At 43.0% G+C, this 20,958-nt stretch overlaps 1 protein-coding gene across 1 annotated transcript in view; it reads right to left on the bottom strand.

Moving 5' to 3' along the window:
• The window catches only part of LOC309515420 (macrophage mannose receptor 1-like), a 51,423-nt gene extending 34,538 nt beyond the window's left edge, over positions 1 to 16,885 (bottom strand). Inside the window, exons 1-7 of the mRNA XM_082193190.1 lie at positions 16,670 to 16,885; positions 10,380 to 10,781; positions 8,029 to 8,202; positions 5,937 to 6,101; positions 4,567 to 4,680; positions 3,875 to 4,021; positions 2,208 to 2,390 (exon numbers count right to left, since the gene is read on the bottom strand). Of these exons, the coding sequence (XP_082049316.1) occupies positions 2,208 to 2,390; positions 3,875 to 4,021; positions 4,567 to 4,680; positions 5,937 to 6,101; positions 8,029 to 8,202; positions 10,380 to 10,781; positions 16,670 to 16,730 (1,246 nt within the window). The 5' untranslated portion in view covers positions 16,731 to 16,885. The remainder of the gene's footprint in view (positions 1 to 2,207; positions 2,391 to 3,874; positions 4,022 to 4,566; positions 4,681 to 5,936; positions 6,102 to 8,028; positions 8,203 to 10,379; positions 10,782 to 16,669) is intronic.
• Between the last annotated feature and the right edge of the window lie 4,073 nt (positions 16,886 to 20,958).

Raw genomic sequence — 20,958 nt, 5'->3', positions numbered from 1 at the left:
TGGCAGAATCCTCAAAACATCACCTCTCACTGAAACAACTTTCTAGACTGGTTCTCAAACGGCTTAGTTGCCGAACAAATCAGCTCCTGAACGCCACAAACCCAGAAGTAAGTGTTCCGGTTTGCGAATGTTTTTTTGAAGCCGAAAGTCTGACGTGGCTTCCGCTTGAGTGCGTCTTGGTTTCTGAATGGTTTCAGAAGTCGAACGGACTCCTGGAATGGATTAAGTTCAAGAACCAAGGTACCACTGTACATACAGTATTGACTAGTATCTACGTACTTTTTAAAAATCCCAAAGGTCTGTATTGAAATAATCCCAGTTCTGCAGCAAGAAAAGATGTATTTTGTGATCTGTGCAAACTACACAATTTTTAAATTTTGTTTTGTTCTATAGTGGTACCTCTGTTTAAGTACTTAATTCGTTCCGGAGGTCTGTTCTTAACCTGAAACTGTTCTTAACCTGAAGCACCACTTTAGCTAATGGAGCCTCCCGCTGCTGCCATGCCGCCGGAGCACAATTTCTGTTCTCATCCTGAAGCCAAGTTCTTAACCTGAAGCACTATTTCTGGGTTAGCGGAGTTGTAACCTGAAGTGTATGTAACCTGAAGCGCATGTAACCCGAAGTACCACTGTATTATTATACCCACAAAGAATGCTAACAAGTTGTTCAGGGTTTCTGATGTTCCACCACCCACTGAGCATGATATCTTATTCAGCAATCCCTTCCAGCAGGCTATCTTATACCAGGTCAGACTGCTGGCCTATCTAGTCCAGTATTATCCTCACTGATTTGTAGCAGCTCTCCTGGATCAAATGAAGTTGTCTTCCTCAGCACCTGCTACCTTATTTTTGTTGATGACAATACCAAGCTTTGAATCTGGCACCTTTTTCAAGCAAAGTGTTTTCTCTACAGCTGAGCTAGATAGAAAAGCTTCCTCATATTGAGTCACACCACTGGTCTACCTGGGTCTGTATTATCTGCATCGGGGGTGAGGAACCTGTGGTTCTCCAGATGTTGCTGGACTACAACTCCCATCAGTCATGCTGGTTGGGGCTGATGGGAGTTGGAGTCCAACAACATCTGGAGGATTATAGCAGCTCTGCATGGTTTCAGACAGAAGACATTGGACATCTCCATACTTGGAGATGCTGGGATTAAGCCTGGAATGATTTGCATGCAAAGCATGGACTCTGCCACAGAGTGATGGCCCTTCACTGCCAAGCCTTCTCTCCCAGCTGTACTGCCTGCTGTGCATTTTCTGCCCTTGAACAAAATCATAGCACTGGCACAATCCAGTCAAAGCCGTTATTCCAGGGGTTGTCAACCTGGTCCCTACCGCCCACTAGTGGGCGTTTCAGGATTCTAGGTGGGCAGGAGGGGGTTCTATGGCACAAGCTGAATCCTCCTTCCATTGAGCACTGGTGAGCAGTAAGGAAATTTTACCGTCATGAAAGATGCATTAGTGGGCGGTAGGTATAAAAAGGTTGACTACCCCTGTGTTAGTCCTTGGAGCCTTCTGAGCCAATGCCTTATCTTTTTCCCACTGGCTTAGCATTGACATTTCATTAGGTCACTACAGATAACAACAACAACACAACAATTTATACCCTGCCAATCTGGGCGGCTCCCAACAGAATATTAAAAACACAATAAAACATCAAACATTAAAAACTTCCCTAAACAGGGCTCCCTTCAGATGTTTTCTAAAAGTCAGGTAGTTGTTTATTTCCTTGACATCTGAAGAGAGCGCATTCCACAGGGCGGGTGCCACCACCGAGAAGGCCCTCTGCCTGGTTCCCTGTAACCTCACTTCTCACAGTGACGGAACTGCCAGAAGGCCCTCGGTGCTGGTCCTCATTGTCCAGGCTGAACGATGGGGGTGGAGATGGTCCGTCAGATATACTGGGCCGAGGCCATTTAGTGCTTTACATCTATTGTCGTACCTCAAGCAGAACAGCCTCTCCACAGAGGCATCTTAATTCCCACAAGCCTGAGAAATTGCTAGGCTGACACATATGAAATCACAGACAAAACACTAGAGAAGAAAGCTTTACCGAGTTGAAAAATGCTGCGAAATAGCCACTAAAATTCTTGATAGCGTTGTAATATTTATTAATCCTAGATGGGATGAAGCAGGTGCCAGTTATGTAAACTACTGCTGCTACACAAACATGCTAATTGATAAGATACCATGTACAAATACTCACTGTACCCAAGCTGGGAAATTGTAAAGCTGTACTCTTCAACGTTGTGTATACTCGCCAGATCTCCACCTTCCTTTCTGCATGATGCTAAGGCATCATTCCACAAGGCCATTGTTCTGTGAATCTTGTAACAGTGGCCTGCATATGATATCCATCCCTCAGGACACTTAATATTCACATTTGTTTCTGGGAAAACAACAGCCACAAACAATGATCAAGTAGGCACCTATGCACACAATGCTGTATAGATTTCACATAATGTTAGGGGCATGCACATCAGAAGGTCAGCAGTTCGAATCCCCGTGACGGGGTGAGCTCCCATTGCTCTGTCCCAGCTTCTGCCAACCTAGCAGTTCAAAAGCACACCAGTGCAAGTAGATAAATAGGTACCACTGTGGCGGGAAGACAAATGAATTTTCTGTGTGTTCCGTCACAGTGTTCCGTTGCATAAGAGGTAGTTTAGTCATGCTGGCCATACGACCCAGAAAGCTGTCTGTGGACAAATGCTGTCTTCCTTGGCCTAAAGTGAGATGAGCACCGCACCCCATAGTTGCCTTTGATTGAACTTAACCATCCAGGAGTCATTTACCTTCTTTTGCCTTACATACACACACCTTTTCCTCATCACTTAAGCCCCATCTTCCTCCAAAGATTTCCTTTTAGTCCCCAATCCAGCACACACACGATATTGGTGATCTAAGCCTCCTTCACAAGTTTGCAAACCATCATAAATTAAGTCTGTTTCTTGCACATGCCCTATTGATAAACAGGTGCATCAGCAGGGAAACTCTGCTAAACAAGCTCCCCACTTTAATAAATATAATGATTGTGTCACTAAAGGGAGCGGGGAAATCTTTTAAATAACGTAGAAATGCATTTAGGAAACACCTGGGCATGTTTGCGTAGAATGCTGAAAGGGAATGGGAGGAAACTGTGACAACGCTTTGGCGTAGCACACAGGGATATTTATCAGAATGTGCTTTTAAGAGCAAAGTGGTGTTTTCCTGTCTCTCAGTGTCAGCGTCCCTGTTACAGATAATGGAATTAGCTGTCTAGAATCTGGATGCTTCCTTCTCACACTGAAATGTAAATACAATGCTTTAAATTCAAACTTCTGATGCCGAGGACATACACGTTCTTACATTTCAGGTGGGCTCTACCATAAAGGGGCCCAGAATTGTCTCGTCAACAGCAGACTTCTTCAAAATAAAATACTTTGCATTCTGTTTCCTCTCATGTTCTCTTTGGATAATACAGCAATAAATAAACCTGAAGCCATGGGCCAGTTCATAAGGAAGACTTTGAGCACGCAGAAGGCTTTGGCTGCCAGCACAGAGAAGGAGGCACCACTGAAGGAGGAGGATGGATTATTGAAAGTGGAAGCAGCTGCTACTGCTGAAAGGGCAGAAGGTGGTTCTTCATGGACGGCTGCAGGAGTTGTCAAAGCTATAGTTGAGATGCTTGCACATACTAGGGATGCTGACTGTGTAGACGCCTGTGTTACACAGCCAATAGGCCCTTTTGAAACAACAGAAAACAATACTATCCTCTTCAAGAACTGGGTGTTTTGAAGACTCCTCTTCACAGAGCTTTTTGAAAGAGCTCCAAAATACATGTGAAGCTTTCCCTTTTTTCATCAGCCTACTGCCAACTTCTATTCATCAACCTACCTGAAGAAATAGTGAAGGAGTTCAGACTGGAATTCCCTTTTTTACAAATGTAACCAAGTTTCTGACTGCATTCTAGAGTTTCCCATTTGCCATTTTTACTGGGATTAAATGTTCCACAGGTTTTTCCAGGCTCTGGAGAAGGACTCCCTTTAAGAAACGGGCACAAATAAGAAGGATATTCACTTTACAGAGTTCAAGATCTTCGTTACAAAATTCCATTGTAGCCAATGGGCATGTAAGAGGCGTTTTCTACATAAAGTCAGCTCAGTAAACAGATCAGCACATTGAAGTGATCCAGACTGCAATTTTGCTCACGGCAAAAGTGCTCAGTTAATTGTTTCACCTCAAAATTTCATTTCAGGCCTTCAACCTATACGTATTTGTAATGAACATATGAATGATTCATCATGGCCAATTATAGGGATGATGGAATGTATAGCTAAACATATCTGGAAGGCCATAGCATATTGGACCCAAGAACACATGTTTTGGAAATCCAAACAAAAAATTCAGTATGAGAAGATGAAATGGGGCATCATGAATTGCACTCTTATTGGGGAAGAGACATTTGAAATTGTGTGTGGGTTTTTTGTTCTCTACTGCAAAAAAAGAGGAAAAACTAACAGATTATGAGGAAAATTGGAAAGACAAATGCACTTAGAATATATAAACACCCAAACAACAGTGGTTACCTGGTGCCCAGTTTAGGTATCTGAAAGGATGGCCACCACTCCATTGCCATCCACGGTTGGAGTCCAAACTGTTAAGACCAAACCAGAGTTCAGTAGTCAAAGTCGAAGTTAACGCTAAATGAGCATGCAAAACACAGCAAAGAATCAGTCTCAGGAATGCGGACACCACAACAGGCAGTAGTAATTACAGCTAACTGGGTAAGGATGAGCATCAAAGTTGCAGAGCAAAGGAGAATTTCAACAATCGAAAATTAATTTTACCACTGCAGCGTTATGAAGGGAGAAGCACCATCTGCCAAAAGTTTCCTTTGTCGGCACAACAACACCTTACTGAATTTGGTAAGTCTACCTCTAGACCTGCCTTTCATGCTTACGACAAGAAGAACCAGACAAGATGGAGCCAAGTTCTACCAGGCTGAAGTTTAAGACTTGCAGAAAATAAGCATTTGCGATCAGTCTCATGCACCCACTCTCCTGGATCGTGGTGATCAAATACACGAAGTAAAATTTAAAATGTGCAAAGTACTTTTGGCTCACCACAACCTATTCCTACATATCTGGTGTCAGGAAGTGTGACTTCCACAGCAGAGAGTATGAAACATTGGCAGGTTGGACTGGGGCATCTGTTTTTACAGATTAAGCAATAAATCTGATCTTTTCACATTGAAATTGAAAATGTGAAAAGAGGCTTGAGCAAATAGTTCCTGGTAAATGCAAATCGATTGCTCAGTATGTGCAAGAGAGTCAAGCAACCAACAAGACTCTATAGTATGAGTGCATGAGTTTAAATTTCTTCATTGCTGTGATAAGGTAGTGCAAAAGTAGGATTCTTAAGCAGGAGAGCTTGCTTTTGACATTTATGAAGCAAAGCTACAAGATCACTTTTCAAATGTTACCTTGCACACAGCTGGGGAGGCAGAAAACTTAGGAGTGCCATTCCCACTCTCAGCCTTCACACATTCAGCTTATTGTGTTCATGTCTAGATATTATATAGAATCGTAGAATTGTAGAGTTGGAAGGGACCCTGAGGATCATCTAGTAGTCCAACCCCCTGCAATGCAGGAATAGGCAGCTGTCCCATACGGGATCAAACCTGCAACCTTGGCGTTATCAGCACCACACTCTATTCAACTGCATGGCTACACTTCTTTCTGTGCGATTGGGAATCCTGCTTTTTCAGAGTTCTCAGTCGTAAAGACAAACAGACAGGCATCGTAGAAACATAAGATCTATGTGCCTGTTAATGCAGAGAGATCAGGAATGGGGATAATGCAAGTTCTGTTGTGCAACTTTCAAGTCTTCCACTTTAATTTATTTGGGATATAATATATGACATGCTACAAAATATCCATGCACATGGATAACTTACCTGTTAGGTACATTTGCTCATGTAACTCAGTAATTCCCAACAAACGTGCACCTTGTTGCTGACAACTTTTGCTCGCTTGGTACCAAGTTAGAGCAGCGTTTGAGTTTATCTGGTATTGAACATTGGTCATATGGTCTGTATTCCACAGCTTGTCCATTCCATCAGCTATAGGGGGAAATAAAGACAGGCTTCCAATGTTCGTTACGACAAAATGAAAGAAGCATTATTTAGTTAGAGAGTCTGAATCTATCGTCCTGAAATTAACATAGACATAACTATTTTCTGAACTGAACAAAGGGACCTCAGAAACACACCATTTGTGGTAGGTGACTTCTGCTTTGTTTTTTTCTAAGGTAGCTTGGACATGCCCTCTCAAACAATGGATATCTAAAGTATATAATAATATTTTCCTGTTTCTGTCTGGATGTTTCTGTCAAATCTTCACCTCCCGTGGTCTCTATTGAGCCAGACAGTTTGTGAATTACTTCTACTCAGTGACACAGACTGCTTACTGAGCTGGCTGAATCTATAGGTTTGGCCGTTCCTGCTAGTTTTAGCTGTTATTTTTCTGCTTTAAACATCAATAAAGATATATATCATCTATCTATCTATCTATCTATCTATCTATCTATCTATCATCTATCTATCTATCTTTAAATGCAATGACAAGCTACAATGCGACTTCAAGCAGTGGGACTGTAATAATATAGTGCTAAAATTCATAGGAAAATTCCTCCCGAGTTGTTCTAGGGCTCTGTAGAAAAATACAGAGTTTTGACATTGGGACAGTCAGACATGTGATCTTCTTTGATTTTGCCTTTATGTGTTTATTTTCTTTTTGTTAAAGGCCTTGACTTTTAACCCTTTGCCCACACCATGGTCCTGATAGAAACTGCCACATTCCCCCCACCCTTGCTATCCACAATAGAAGCTTTTCTCCAATTGTAGATAACAGGCACAAGGACACCCTAGCTCCAGTCAGGACCACGGCAGGAACAAGCAGTTAATGTTTGTTAAATCATATTCATTTGTAAAAAAGGAATATACAACAGGATAGACAGGAAGTCCAAAGTGTTGGTACATATATGATTTTGGAATAGTTTTTTGTCCTTGTTTCTTTTCTTTAGGTATATAAACTTTGTATATAAACTTTGTATACATGCTGAAAATTATATTATAATAAGCCTTGTGATGTAATATGATAATGTTTACCTATGTGGAGTTTGGATTTTGGATTTGATATCCCGCTTTATCACTACCCGAAGGAGTCTCAAAGCGGCTAACATTCTCCTTTCCCTTCCTCCCCCACAACAAACACTCTGTGAGGTGAGTGGGGCTGAGAGACCTCAAAGAAGTGTGACTAGCCCAAGATCACCCAGCAGCTGCATGTGGAGGAGCGAAGACGCGAACCCAGTTCCCCAGATTACGAGTCTACTGCTCTTAACCACTACACCACACCACATGTAACTTAAGAACGTTAATAAATAAAACTCAAAAAAAAGTTTGTTAAATCATTACATCCCTGCCCTTTTCAGAAAAGTTGCCTATCTTCACAGTTCGATAATATGCACATTTATGTATGTTTTATTGAATAAATGATCAATTAAAATAGTCAGTGCTTTTAGCCATCCACATTTAGCCATATATTTAAGGCACAAAACCTCCACCAAGGAATCATGGAACTAGAGTTTGTTAATGGTGCTGGGAATCGCAGCTCTGTGATGTAAACAACAGTTCTCAAGATTCTTTGAGAGAAACAATGTACAGTCATACCTTGGATCCCAAACGCCTTGTGACTCAAATGTTTTGGCTCCCGAACACAGCAGACCCAGAAGTGTTCTGGTTTGCAAACATTCTCTGGAAGCTAAACATCCAACACGGCTTCTGCGGCTTCCTCTTGAGTGCAGAAAGCTCCTGCAGCCAATTGGAGGCCACGCCTTGGTTGTCGAACTTTTTCGGAAGCCGAACAGACTTCTGGAATGGATTCCGTTTGACAACCAAGGTGTGACTGTACTTTAAATATATGGTGTGTACATAGCCTTAGATAGTGACATTTCATGATCCAGGCATGAGAAACAACTACAGAACTTACATTTCAGTGGGCAAAAGCCATATTTCCTGTCTGTATCATAGTGTCTAGTAGTTGAACACCACAGCCAGCCATCGGACCTGCCAGCATTTGTACACTCTGCGTACCAGCTACCACCATACTGGAAAGGGAATACACATGGTGCTCCGTTGGCATTGCCGTTCAGAGTGAACATGTCTGGAAAGAAAGACGAAGAGAAAAGTGTAAAAGCAATAAAAGAACCAGTAATAAAGTAATCAAGTATACCATTACTCTGCTATACTTTAAGACAAAGTGTTAGCCAACTAGCCATGGCTTACAGCAGACACAGAACAATAATTGTGTAATACTTTAGAAGCTAGCAGATGCATTACAGTGGTACCTTGGGTTACATACGCTTCAGGTTACATACACTTCATGTTACAGACTCCGCTAACCCAGAAATAGTACCTCGGGTTAAGAACTTTGCTTCAGGATGAGAACAGAAATTGTGCTACTGTAGCTAAAGTGGTGCTTCAGGTTAAGAACAGTTTCAGGTTAAGAACAGACCTCCGGAACGTATTAAGTACGTAACCAGACGCACCACTGTATTCCATAAACTTTTGTGGATTATCAAAATTATGCACCTGATGAAGAAGACTTTAGCCAAAAAAACCCCACTTATGCCATAATAAATTTGTTCCTCTTGAATACCTTACTACCTTAGTCTTTGATACAAACACTGTTCTCTTTGTTGTTTTGCTCAAATTGTATCGTGGTCTACGTTACAGCATTGTCACGAGGATAAAAAGACTAAAACACTTTGGCAAATGTAAAAAGCTATTCCACAAAAATGGGATAGTGCCAGAAATGGTTTAGAACAAAGTGTGCAAAGTTCATATGTAGGATGGCAGTTTACATATGCCTATGCAACCCAACCAGCAAACATACCATTATAGGCCTGAATATCCTGTGTTCAGTATTCTTATTTCTTTTATTTTTAGAGGTTTTTTATGATTTCAAACATGCCTCCTTGCCCTAGTTCAAAACCAGAGAGAGGCAGGCTGGAGGGAGACATTTCATTTCATTTATTTGTTTGTTTGCTTGCTTGCTCTTTATTTATGCTTATATCCCTTCACTTTATTCCACATTCTGGAAAAAGGTATAGAAGTGAATAAGCTGGGAGGGAAATAATCTTCTCCCCTAGGGCTGGACTTTTAGAAGACATCTGAAGGCAGCCCTCTTTAGGGAAGCTTTTAATGTTTGATGGATTACTGTATTTTAATATTTATACCCAGCCAGATGGGCAGGGTATAAATAAATTATTATTATTATTATTATTATTATTATTATTATTATTATTATTGACAGGCATGTGCGGGAGGGAGCTAGGCTATACTTCATAATAACATGAAGATGGTGCGGTGAGGCGGGGGAGAGAGAGGATGACTGAATATGGCTTGGATGCTCTTCCTATCTCTGTGTTGTCATGGTTACTAGCTGGTATGCCCTGGTTCATAAACTTGACACCGAGTTGTCACAAAGGAGAGGAAGTGTCTGAGCACTTCCCCTCAATGACACATCGAAGTGCAAACCTGGCATCACTTGCAAATATTAAATTGGGTAGAGGTTTCATAGAATTGTAGAGTGGGAAGGGACCGCAAGGGTCATCTAGTCCAAAGCAGGAACCTCAGCTAAAGCATCCATGACAGACAGCTATCCATCTGTGCTTTACTTTGCTTTTTAAAAAGGGAATTAATAACATTTTGAACATCTCCACAACTGGATATTTGCACGTTGGTTCTGCCTTAGCCTAGATGTTATCTATTGTTCATATAGTTGGACATGGCAATTGAGTCATGCTCTAACTCAGGGGTAGCCACACTTCAGGTGTTGCTCGACTCCAACTCTCATCCTAGCTGGCCACTGGCCATCAACAAGTTGGGTTGATTGTGGCAGATGGGAGTTGTAGTCTAGCAATATCTGGAGGTCACCATGTTGGCTACCCCTGCAGTGTCCACTTGTTGCTTATTCTGACAGAAATGATCTTACAGCTTGGAATTTCATTATACTTAGGCATTCAATGTGTGGCAAAATTCACCTTGCCTATTGGGACGATTCAGATAATTATGCTATCCTAGTTGAGTTTTTTTTAAGGAAGCCATTTTTCGATTGACTTGATGTATAGCAGTCCTATCCTAGGATGACAAATCTCTAAAGGGATAAGTTATGTTATTTGTATGGGTTCCTAGTTCTGTGCATTATAATAATAATTTATTATTTATACCCCAGCCATCTGGCTGGGTTGTTGGCTTATATAACAACATGACTAAAGATTCAAGTAGCCAAGTATATTAACTTAGAAGGAAAACGAAACAACCATCAGGAAGATTTACCTTCATAGCCCCGGGAGCACAAATCGTCTCTGCTTCCATAGACCTTCCACCGACTCCATTCGCCAGATCCCCAGTACAGCATAATTCTTTTTTCATTTTTGTTGCCATAGTTGAAATGTAGATCTGATCCTTGGATGGCGAAAAGTGTGTCATTTTTGCATTCCCACCGCTGGAGATCGCTTGTTGAGTCACATGGGTACAGAGTAACTGGTGTCCAGTCAACCTTTGAAGAGACTCCAAAGCATAACTTCAAAGACACGCTCATCAGCTGGTGGCTGGAAATCCATCTAAATTTTTGTTCATCGCTTTCATGGTTGCAAGTACTGGTAGTGACATAGCTTGCAGACTGTACATGAACACAAAGCTTGTGGTTTTCGTTATATATTAAAAAAATGCTGGTATCTGTAACCAAAAACAAAAAAGGTAAGATCTATGGCACAGAAGGCCAACTAGTCATGTGTATCACAAGCAGAAATCTGGTTCAAGAAGCCCTTGAACCCGATTTGCACATTAATATAAAGTGAACACAAAACACAGCTATTAGGGCTCAGTGTGATCTCTCCAACAGATCTGTCGAAGCTCTATGAAAGTGTTTAAAGGAGAGAGAGAGCATTCTGGGAAATGATATATAATGAACTAGGAAAAACATTTAAAATAACTTTTACAAAAAAAAAACCCAGAAGCTTTTCTATTAGGAATTCAAGGTACCAAAATCTTAAGGGAACAGAAGAGATTGTTTATTGTACGCAACAGCAGCTGTGCAGATGCTGCTAGCCCAGAGATGGAAAGAAGACAAAGTCCCTACCAGAGAAGAATGACAGGTCAAGTTGCTGGACTATGCCAAAATGGCAAAAATGACCGGAGAAATCAGGGAGACCAAAATTTTAATAAGGAATGGGGTAAATTTATAATTTACCTTGGAGATCACTGTAAACAGTTAAAATCATTAGCGGAATTGCAATAACACTTGTAACGTAAGGAGAACTGTTGATACAATGGAGATATAAAAAGATCTGGATTACTATAAAAGATGCAGCAGAAAATGTTTAATAACGGGACCCACAGAGGGGGAGGAGGGAAGTCCAGAGATTCATGGGAATCTTGTATTTATGGAAGGTGTTGTGGTATGATTGTAAATTTTAATATGTAAAATCAAATAAATAAATTTGTTTTATACACACACACACACACACACACACACGCCAAATAGATGGTTCCACAATTGTTTTAAGATGCAGTGGCTAGCTCTTCTGCAAACTGGAAATGAATGTTTTTTTGTTTCAGTGAAAAAGCTGACCTACACTTATCTAGAAGCTGGTTTCTTCCTCTTGTCCTCCTTGGCTTCCAACCCATTAGGAAGCAGCATAAAGTTGATGAGTACTGGAGACACAAACCCTTGCAGTTTATCAGTCAGTTTTCCTTACAGACAATACAAGGAAATGTACAATTATCACCAACGGTGATAAAGTCTTTTACTATATTGTTGTGCTAACAATTGCTCCGCGTTTTTGTAAACTAGTATGTGCAATGCTTGCAAATTCTTCCTAAATACTTTTAGGGGAAGTCGAGCACAAAGTGGAAAAAAAGAAAAGGCTACTACTAATTGAAACATTGTCTTTTTTTAAAAAAACAAAAAAACGGGTAAAACTTTTCCACAGTTGCTGGAACTAAGACAGAATATTTGAACCATGTGCTTAAAAAACATATTTATACATTTATATCTAGACTGCATACCTGCAGTTGTATTTTTTTTATATTGTTGAAATAGATATTTGACGTTTCCTATGGTCACAACACAAATATGTGAAGAAATTTTTAAGCATATGATTCAAATGTGGTTTTGAGATTTTGGACTTATCGTGCATGTGCATTGCAGTATGAATGTAACTAGTGCCATTTTTTAAATGTGTTTATGTTGTCCATTGTTTATAGCTTCCGAAGAAGGATTATTTGTATTCCTCAACAAAACAAGCTATGTTTAAGATTGTCCCAGTGAGCATAGGCTTCTCTTTTTTTCCCTGATGGGAGCTATAATCCAACAACAGGAGGGCCACAGATTCCTTTTCCCTGCTCTGCCTGCTGCATGCCATATTCCAGGGATGGAAGGACCTGTGACCCTCCTGCTGTTGTTGAATGACAGCTCCCACAATCCCTGTCCATTGGCCCTGCTGACTAGGGCTAACGGGAGTTGGAATTCAAGACCTTCGGGAGAGTCATCTCTGTTCTGTCCCTTTATTTTGCTTAACTTAACTGTCCCTTATTTTGCTTAACTTAAAGAACTGGAACTAGAGATGTGAGGAAAAATAAGAAGCAAAATGCGTAGGGGTGGGGAATTCAATTCAGTTCACATTTAAAGGTGAATCTGTCTAATTCTCAATTTTTGAAATAATCCTTGTAAATCACTTTTTATTATTTTGTAAAAATGATTATGATAATTTGTATGCCGCCCATCTGACCGGGTTGCCACTCTGGGCAGCTCCCAACAAAAAATAGTAAAAACACAATACAACATCAAACACTAAACACTAAAGGCTGAACAAGGCTGCCTTCAGATGCTTGGTTTTTTTTAAAATCACGTAGCTATTTGTCTCAACATCTAATGGGGGGCTGTTCCACAGGGCGGGTGCCACTATCGAGAAGGCCCTCTGCCTGGTTTCCTGTAGCTTCACTTCTCACAGTGAGGGAACCACCAGAAGGCCCTCAGAGCTAGACCTCAGTGTCCGGGCTGGACGATGGGGGTGGAGATGCTCTTTCAGATATATTTTACAGTCAAATGGAGTATAAATTTTATGAAATAAATAATATGTGAATTGAAACAAAGCCATACTTTGAAATTCACAAATCTCTCTGAATGTTGCAATGCAGTTCTTTGGCCATTTAATGTTTACGAAAATGTATGTAAACTGCATAAAACCCAAGTATTAGTGAAAGCAACATTAAAAATGTGTTAAATTGGGGAAAATATAAATGTTAGGGAAATATGCTTTGCTATAATATGTACAAAACTGCACAGACAAGTTATTAGAGGAAATAAGCACTAAAATGTTGAACTTTCATGAACACTTCTTGTAAAAAAGAATCACAAACTGGAAAACAGAAATAATGAGAAACCCAGAGAAGGGAAACAACTCTGGACAGGAATGAGCAGCAGCATATAAAGCAGGGATGGGGAACTGGCAGGCCTAACAATGTTGCTGAACTACAGCTCCCATGATTCCTGTTCCTTAGCCATGCTGGCTGGGGGTGATGGGCGTTGGAGTCCAAGGATACAAAACAGCAAACTACCAATCCCAACACAGTATCTTGCTGCAGAAGCAGCTACTAAAATAAAGCAGCAGGACTGAGCCATAGTTTGAAAACCCTACAAATTTAAGGCAAGTAGGGTAGTATAGCAGCCAGAATAGAGTCACAAGCTCAAGCTCCATCCCTGATATGGCACCCCTGTTGAGCATGGAGCTCCAAGGAAGGGATCCTTCTCACAAGGATCTGCTCATGCCTAGGAGCTCCATACAAGTAGAACACCTGTTGGCCAGGTGTCCTGCTTGCATAGAGTGGCTGCCCATGCAACTTTTCTCATCCTTTGGGTTCTATCTGGAGCAGCTGGTGGTGGTGGAGGAGGAGGAGGAGGAGTTTGGATTTGTTATCCTGCTTTATCACTACCCGAAGGAGTCTCAAAGCGGCTAACATTCTCCTTTCCCTTCCTCCCCCACAACAAACACTCTGTGAGGTGAGTGAGGCTGAGAGACTTCAGAGAGGTGTGACTAGCCCAAGGTCACCCAGCAGCTGCATGTGGAACAGCGGAGACGTGAACCCGGTTCACCAGATTACGAGTCTACCGCTCGTAACCACTACACCACACTGGCTGGAGGGTTAAGAAAGAGCTCATACCTTCCAACATTTCTCTGATGAAAATAGGGACGTCCCATTCCATAATGATAATTTTACTATTTAAACCCCACACATCTTACTGGGTTGCCCCAGCCACTCTGGGCAGCTTCCAACATATATAAAAACATAAAAATTTAAACATTTTAAAAACTTCCCTATACAGCAGTGATGGCCAAACTTGGCCCTCCAGCTGTTTTTGGACTACAACTCCCACCATCCCTCGCTAACAGGACTAGTGGTCAGGGTTGATGGGAATTATAGTCTCAAAACAGCTGGAGGGCCAAATTTGGCCATCACTGCTATACAGGATTGCCTTCAGACAGCTCAGAGGTAGGATAACTCCACACCTTCCAACATTTCTCTAATGAAAATAGGGACATCCTAAGGAAAAGTAGGACATTCAATCAAATCAGAAACTGGGGCGGCTTCGCTAAATCAAGGATGTACCTGGGAAACAGGGACACTTGGAGGGTCTGAGAGCTGTGAGTGGAGGGTGTTCTTTTTTCCTCATTTGGACCCCCTGGGAAACTCAACAAACCTGCCTGGAACTGGGTGTGGAGACTACAGCTGAATGGACAGCCTGAGGAAGTACCATCCACTTTGGGCCTGCCCATAAAAAGCAAGCCTAGAGTGAAAGGTAGGATGATGCCTGCTGTTTCCAGGAACCCTACTCTTCGTAAGGCTTTTGTGGATGAGCTGAGAGTTTGTTTGGATCCTGGGTGAGAACCCGGAGGCTGAGATGGAGGGTGTGCCAGAAGGAAAATGAACTGATACTGATTTTTATATATTAGTAACATAGTATTGGGACACAGGTGGCGCTGTGGGTTAAACCACAGAGCCTAGGACTTGCCGATCAGAAGGTTGGCGGTTCAAATCCCTGTTACGGGGTGAGATCCGGTTGCTCAGTCCCTGCTCCTGCCAACGTAGCAGTTCGAAAGTACGTCAAAGTGCAAGTAGATAAATCAGTACCGCTGTGGCGAGAAGGTAAACGGCGTTTCCGTGCGCTGTTCTGTTTTGCCAGAAGTGGCTTAGTCATGCTGGCCACATGACCCGGAAGCTGTACACCAGCTCCCTCGGCCAATAAATCGAGATGAGCGTCGCAACCCCAGAGTCGGTCAGAACTGGACCTAATGGTCAGGGGTCCCTTTACTTTTTTTAGCATGGTATTAATGTATTTTTGCAGGGACGCGGGTGGCGCTGTGGGCTAAAGCCTCAACGCCTAGGGCTTGCCGATCGAAAGGTCGGCGGTTCGAATCCCCGCGGCGGGGTGCGCTCCCGCTGCTCGGTCCCAGCGCCTGCCCACCTAGCAGTTCGAAAGCACCCCCGGGGGCAAGTAGATAAATAGGTACCGCTTACCAGCGGGAAGGTAAACGGCGTTCCGTGTGCGGCTCTGGCTCGCCAGAGCAGCGATGTCACGCTGGCCACGTGACCCGGAAGTGTCCCCGGACAGCGCTGGCCCCCGGCCAATAGATGTGAGATGGGCGCACAAACCCCACAGTCTGTCAAGACTGGCCCGTTCGGGCAGGGGTACCTTTACCTTTACCTTAATGTATTTTTGTAGTGTGTTTTTTTAAAAGTTGTCTTTTGTTGCTTCAGTTTTCTGTACACTGGCCATAGATATTTTTAATATATTAAGCTGTACAGAAATTAAATAATCACTCAATCAATGCAGAGATTCTCTTTTCAGGAATTCATGATCAACGCAAAAATTTAGTATAAGGGTCAGAAGTATAGCCCACAGCTCCTGCTGCACATTAGTGTGCTGCATGGAACTAAATGTGTGAATAGGCTAGGGCATCTGTGATGTACTAGGCAGCTAGTCACATGAAAAATGAACTATTCTTGCCTTCAAAGCTAACCCCCCCCCACAAAGAGACAGACTTGTACGTAAAACCAGTACATTGCCAGGTGCCCAAAGTTACATCCTCAGTCCTAATTTATTTACTGCATTTTTATGTGTATTGATTTACAACAATTAGGTAAAACCATGAGCTAATTTTATTTTCAACTTTGCATCTGAATATTATGCAACATGGAGAAGCATTCAATATATTCTGCACTCACAGCAACAACAACTCTGGCTATTTCAACCTTGCAATTGTTAATTCAGGTATGAAAACCTGCATATCAAAACTGAGAGCTGCCGTTAGTCTCAATAAACCTAATTTGGAAGGTCAAAACACCAAGCAGCAGGAAAAACCCAGTTGGGCTGTTTGCCCATGCCGAACCAGATTACAACTCTCTCGTAACACTCAGCATGCAGTTCCAGTCACTATACTAAATATATACAGTATTTGTATACTTGTTTTAATGATCCAAAATAGAAATCAGATTTGCAAGCCCCATTCTTGCCCCATTTTTGGCAAAGCCCCATTCTTGGCAAAGAACTGATTGGAACTTACCTACTAGCGAAAAAACGCAATGTTGTAAGGAAAGGAAAACCAGAAGCAAAGAAACAGGCATTTTACACAAGTTTACTACTGTCTTCCCTTCCGCCAGAATGCGCCATACAAGGTTTCCCTTTTGTAGCAGATCTTGTTGAAGCCAGCAAGGAGGAAAGCAGTGTTCATTTCTGAGAACTTATAGTTGAGGGAGTGCATTCTGGTTGCCTAATGATAAGGAAATGCCCTGCCACACAGGGCATTGTGAAATAACAGGAATTCACCGTTCAGACTTTGCTTCCCTAAGCTAATTTCACCGCTGAAGGGAAAAGGAAGGAAGAGCTTCCACAGAATGGCAGGTGATAAAGTGATGAATGCTCAGCATTATTTTTTTTTTTTCTGGGAATGCCTCATTGTGTGTGGGAAACAGATTGGCTCATCAAATGTCTCCAAGAATTTTGTGTGTGTGTGTGTGTGTGTGTGTGTGTGTGTGTGTGTGTGTGTGTCTTATGATAGCTGTTCAACTTGTTGTGATTGTTTTGCCTGTACTTGTTAATTTTTATTTATTATTTCTATCTTGCGTTTCAACATGTGAAGCCAAACTTCAACATGCAAAAACAATGTAATTTAAAACAAAAACATATTTAAATAAAAATGCCTCAAAATGGACTTTATTATGTTGACTCATTCCTAGATGCAGCCCTTAATGCAGCATTATAAAACAGCTTAAAGCAATATTGAACATCCCACAGTGGTTCAGGTGTTCAAGGGGGAAGACTGGAATAATTACTCTTAAAAAAACAAATAACAGCAACTCAGCAAAACACCAGAGCTATCAAGAACAGAAAATGAATACAAATCAAGACAAGTGCTGCCCCATATCATTAGGCAAAGAGAGGCAGTTGCCTCAGGTGGCAAACAGAAACTAGGCAGAGCTATGTGTGCCACACAGCCAGTCCTTTGCCCCCAAAGCCAGCCTGCACTCCTCGGGTGCATTTTACTTCCTGGATTTATAACAGAAACCTGTTGCAGTCAGCAAACAGCCAGAGTATGTCTATGCTCTATTTTCAAAGTGCAGATTAAAACCTTTAAAGTACTTATGTAACCTTGGCCCAGCTCATCTTAAGACAGTAAGCTTCTGATCCACTCACTCCAGGATTTCAGCTGGCCCTCTGTGTCTCCACCCATCAGCTCTTCAATGGAGAGCAGATAAGAGGGAAATTGACTTTGATGTTGCACAAAGAATGCCATTTCAGCTCTTTCCTCTGCAAGAAGATTTGCTCCAAGTAGAGGGAGAAACGCCTTAATAGATGCATTGCTGTGCCGGGCCCAGGGGTAACCTGAGCAACGCAGTCCAGGTCCGGTCCCGAATCCAAGGGTTCCGCGAGGAGTCAGTCCGTCAGGGCCAAGGCAGGACACGAGGCAGGAAACCAGGCAAGGTTAGGCACAGGGTCTCAGGCAAGTTCTGGCAAACAGCAATGTTGCTCCCACTACCTGGGGTGGGGTCCGACAGCCTTTTATCTTTGTTGGAGTAACGGCCAGTCCTGATCCCCCGGTGACTCACCTTCCTGTCTCGCCCAAAGGTGAGCACTCCTCCTGCGAGTACTCAGGTCTCTCCTTCTCCCAGACCTTAGTCTCTGCTGCTGAGGAGATGTCGGTGGGTTACTAGACCCAGAGGCCGCCTCAGCCTCTCCTGACCCAACTGGTAGTGGAACAGCTGTAAGTGATTGCCGAGCTGGAGGCAACGAGGTAATCCCCGCATCTGGAGCCAGGGCAGGTTCAGGCCCCTGACTCGGCCCAGCTGGTGCTTGTTGCAGGGGAACCTGTGCCGACTGGGGCTCTTCAGAATCAGGCCCCAGGCTAGGTTCAGCTGCCGCCTGAGGCAAAGGATCTGGTGCGGACTGAGACTCCTCTGGTTCCAAGCCTGAGCCCGAGTCGCAGGCCATCACAGTTGCAAGCATGCAAGAAGGCATCCAGGCATTTGCAGTTGCATGTGCTATGGGGTGCATCTGTATTTTGGAGTTTACAGCTTTGAATAGTTGCAAAAGAGAGCTGTTTCAAGATCAAAAATTATTTGCACTGTTCTGTTCACCCCTGCCTTAAGACAATGTCTCCTCCTGTATGAAAACCCTCCTCTCTGCCACACACAAGTGTCACCTGAGCAGATCCTGTTTTTGAATTCAAAATATGCATATTCTTCTACAGAGATGCCACCCACTTTAATTTCAGATGTTTTTTTTTTTGGGGGGGGGTTGTTTGTGATTTCTGCTCTAGTAGGCCTTTGAGAAGTGGCACCTTGTTGATAAATGGCCTGGTGACCATATCCTGGGGGTTTGGAAAGAGTTCTTGCTGTGTGGGGAAGCCTTGCAACAGGCTTCTTCTAACAACCGGAGCCAGAACTTCAATAGCTGTACAGATGTACCTTGGAAGTAGAACGGAATCCGTTCCGGAAGTCTGTTTGACTTCCAAAATGTTCGGGCTTCCAGTTTGGTAATTGAAGGATGGCTAATTTAAACTCTGGCTTAAGGCAACATCTATACACTTTAGCTGAGTGCACAGATTTATTAATTTCATTTGTTTCTCCTTTTAAAAAGAAAGCTTTTAAATAAGAAACTGTATCACCTGTAACATTACTTATAAATGTACCGTAATTATGTCTGGGTTGGTATTTTGGGAATCTAGCAATCCCTGAGTCTCAGGAAGTTTTCAAAGCAGATTTATTGGGTTCACAGGAATCAGAGTTATGGAGAAGTGTATGTTTTCACATGCCTCCAATCAAAACCTACAAAAGCCAACATGAACCTTTCCAGCCACACCACATGTCTGTACTCTGGAAGGAAGCCTACACGCCCGAAAGGTCAGACAACTGTACAAAACAGGTGCCGTTTCCAGTAACAAATTTGTCCATTTTGAAAACAATGTGTTCCAGTCGGTGTTGTGCAGTTGTTGATGTTGACATCTAGGCTCTTTTAATTTTCATTCAAAACATGATACTCATTGCTACATAGGAGAAAGCCTCTTTAAATTCATTCCCAACTATCAATTGTCCTTGAGATCTTGACTGGTGTGACTGTATACACATTCTGGCTATGTATCCATTCTTTTAGATCTTTAAACAAGTGTGTTTTCTGCTGGTGATTTGTGGAACATTTAGAAGACCATGTGTGATGGAAGGCCTCTTCAGGGCTAAAACTGTGTAGGCCAGGGGTCAGCAAACCTTTTCAGCAGGTCAGTCCACTGTCCCTCAGACCCTGTGGGGGGCTGGACTATATTTTGGGAGGGAAAATGATGCAAGAGCACCACAAACCCCAGTGGCTGCTTACCTGTGTCTTATGAGCGGCAGGGGCTAGCAATGGCGAAAGAGCTCTGGGGAGGGGCTGCTTAAAATGGTGGCTGCTTGAGTGCTGCTGCTGCTGCTGCTGCTGCTGCTGGCACCAACAAAGCCTAGCCCCCTTCCTCCTCTAGGCAGGGCAAGGAGAAGCCAGGAGGAGGGAGGGAGGATGCGGCGGTGTGAGGGAGAGAGAAAAAACATGCACTGGTGATCCATGCGGTGATTCCCGGACTGTCCACAGGCCAGATCCAGAAGACAATTGGGCCTGATCTGGCCCGCGGACCTTAGTTTGCCAACCCATGGTGTGTAGATGGAGAGGGAGTTCACACAAGCCCCGTCCCCAATGTTCCATGTGCACAGGCTTTCCTGTGCGCTTCCTAAATCTGTTCTAGGGGTTCCTCTGACCCTCCAGAGCAGATTTGAAGAGGATGCAGGCAGAGGGAGGCAGGGAAGGTCCATTGTGCAAGCAGAAATCAGGAAGCAGAATGAAGCCAGTTGCTTCCACTCACTTCCTTCCTCCATGGGTGGAGTTTGGTACAGTCATACCTCGAGTTGAATGTGCGCATTACTTCCAGGTTTCGCCGCTCGCGCACGCGCAGACGCTCAAAATTACGCGCATGCACAGAAGCAGCGAAACACGACTCGCGCAGACGCACCATTGTGTCTTGTGTTCCGTTCGGGATGCAAACGGGGCTCCGGATTGGATCCCATTCGCATCCCGAGGTACCACTGTATTTCAAATTTCACCGGTGCCCTGTGTGAGGCCAAAATTCAGTACCCAGTCTCTTGCCTTTCATTCTGCTCCATTCACTACATCATAGTTGCAATGCCCTGCAACCAGTGTGGCAGAAACAGTCATACTGCCCTAAATCCACCTCTGTCCACTACATACCCCTTCCACTCCTGCCTCCCACCCCACCCTGCCCATCAACCTCCGCTCTTGTTGCTGCATTTCTCTTTCTCAGGGAAGAGAGGTAGC

The sequence above is a fragment of the Podarcis vaucheri genome (assembly GCF_965113315.1).
Source record: "Podarcis vaucheri genome assembly, chromosome: 12".
Taxonomy (NCBI): domain Eukaryota; kingdom Metazoa; phylum Chordata; class Lepidosauria; order Squamata; family Lacertidae; genus Podarcis; species Podarcis vaucheri.
The sequence above is the reverse complement of the archived record's forward strand: the minus strand, read 5'-3'. Positions and strand labels throughout refer to the sequence as shown.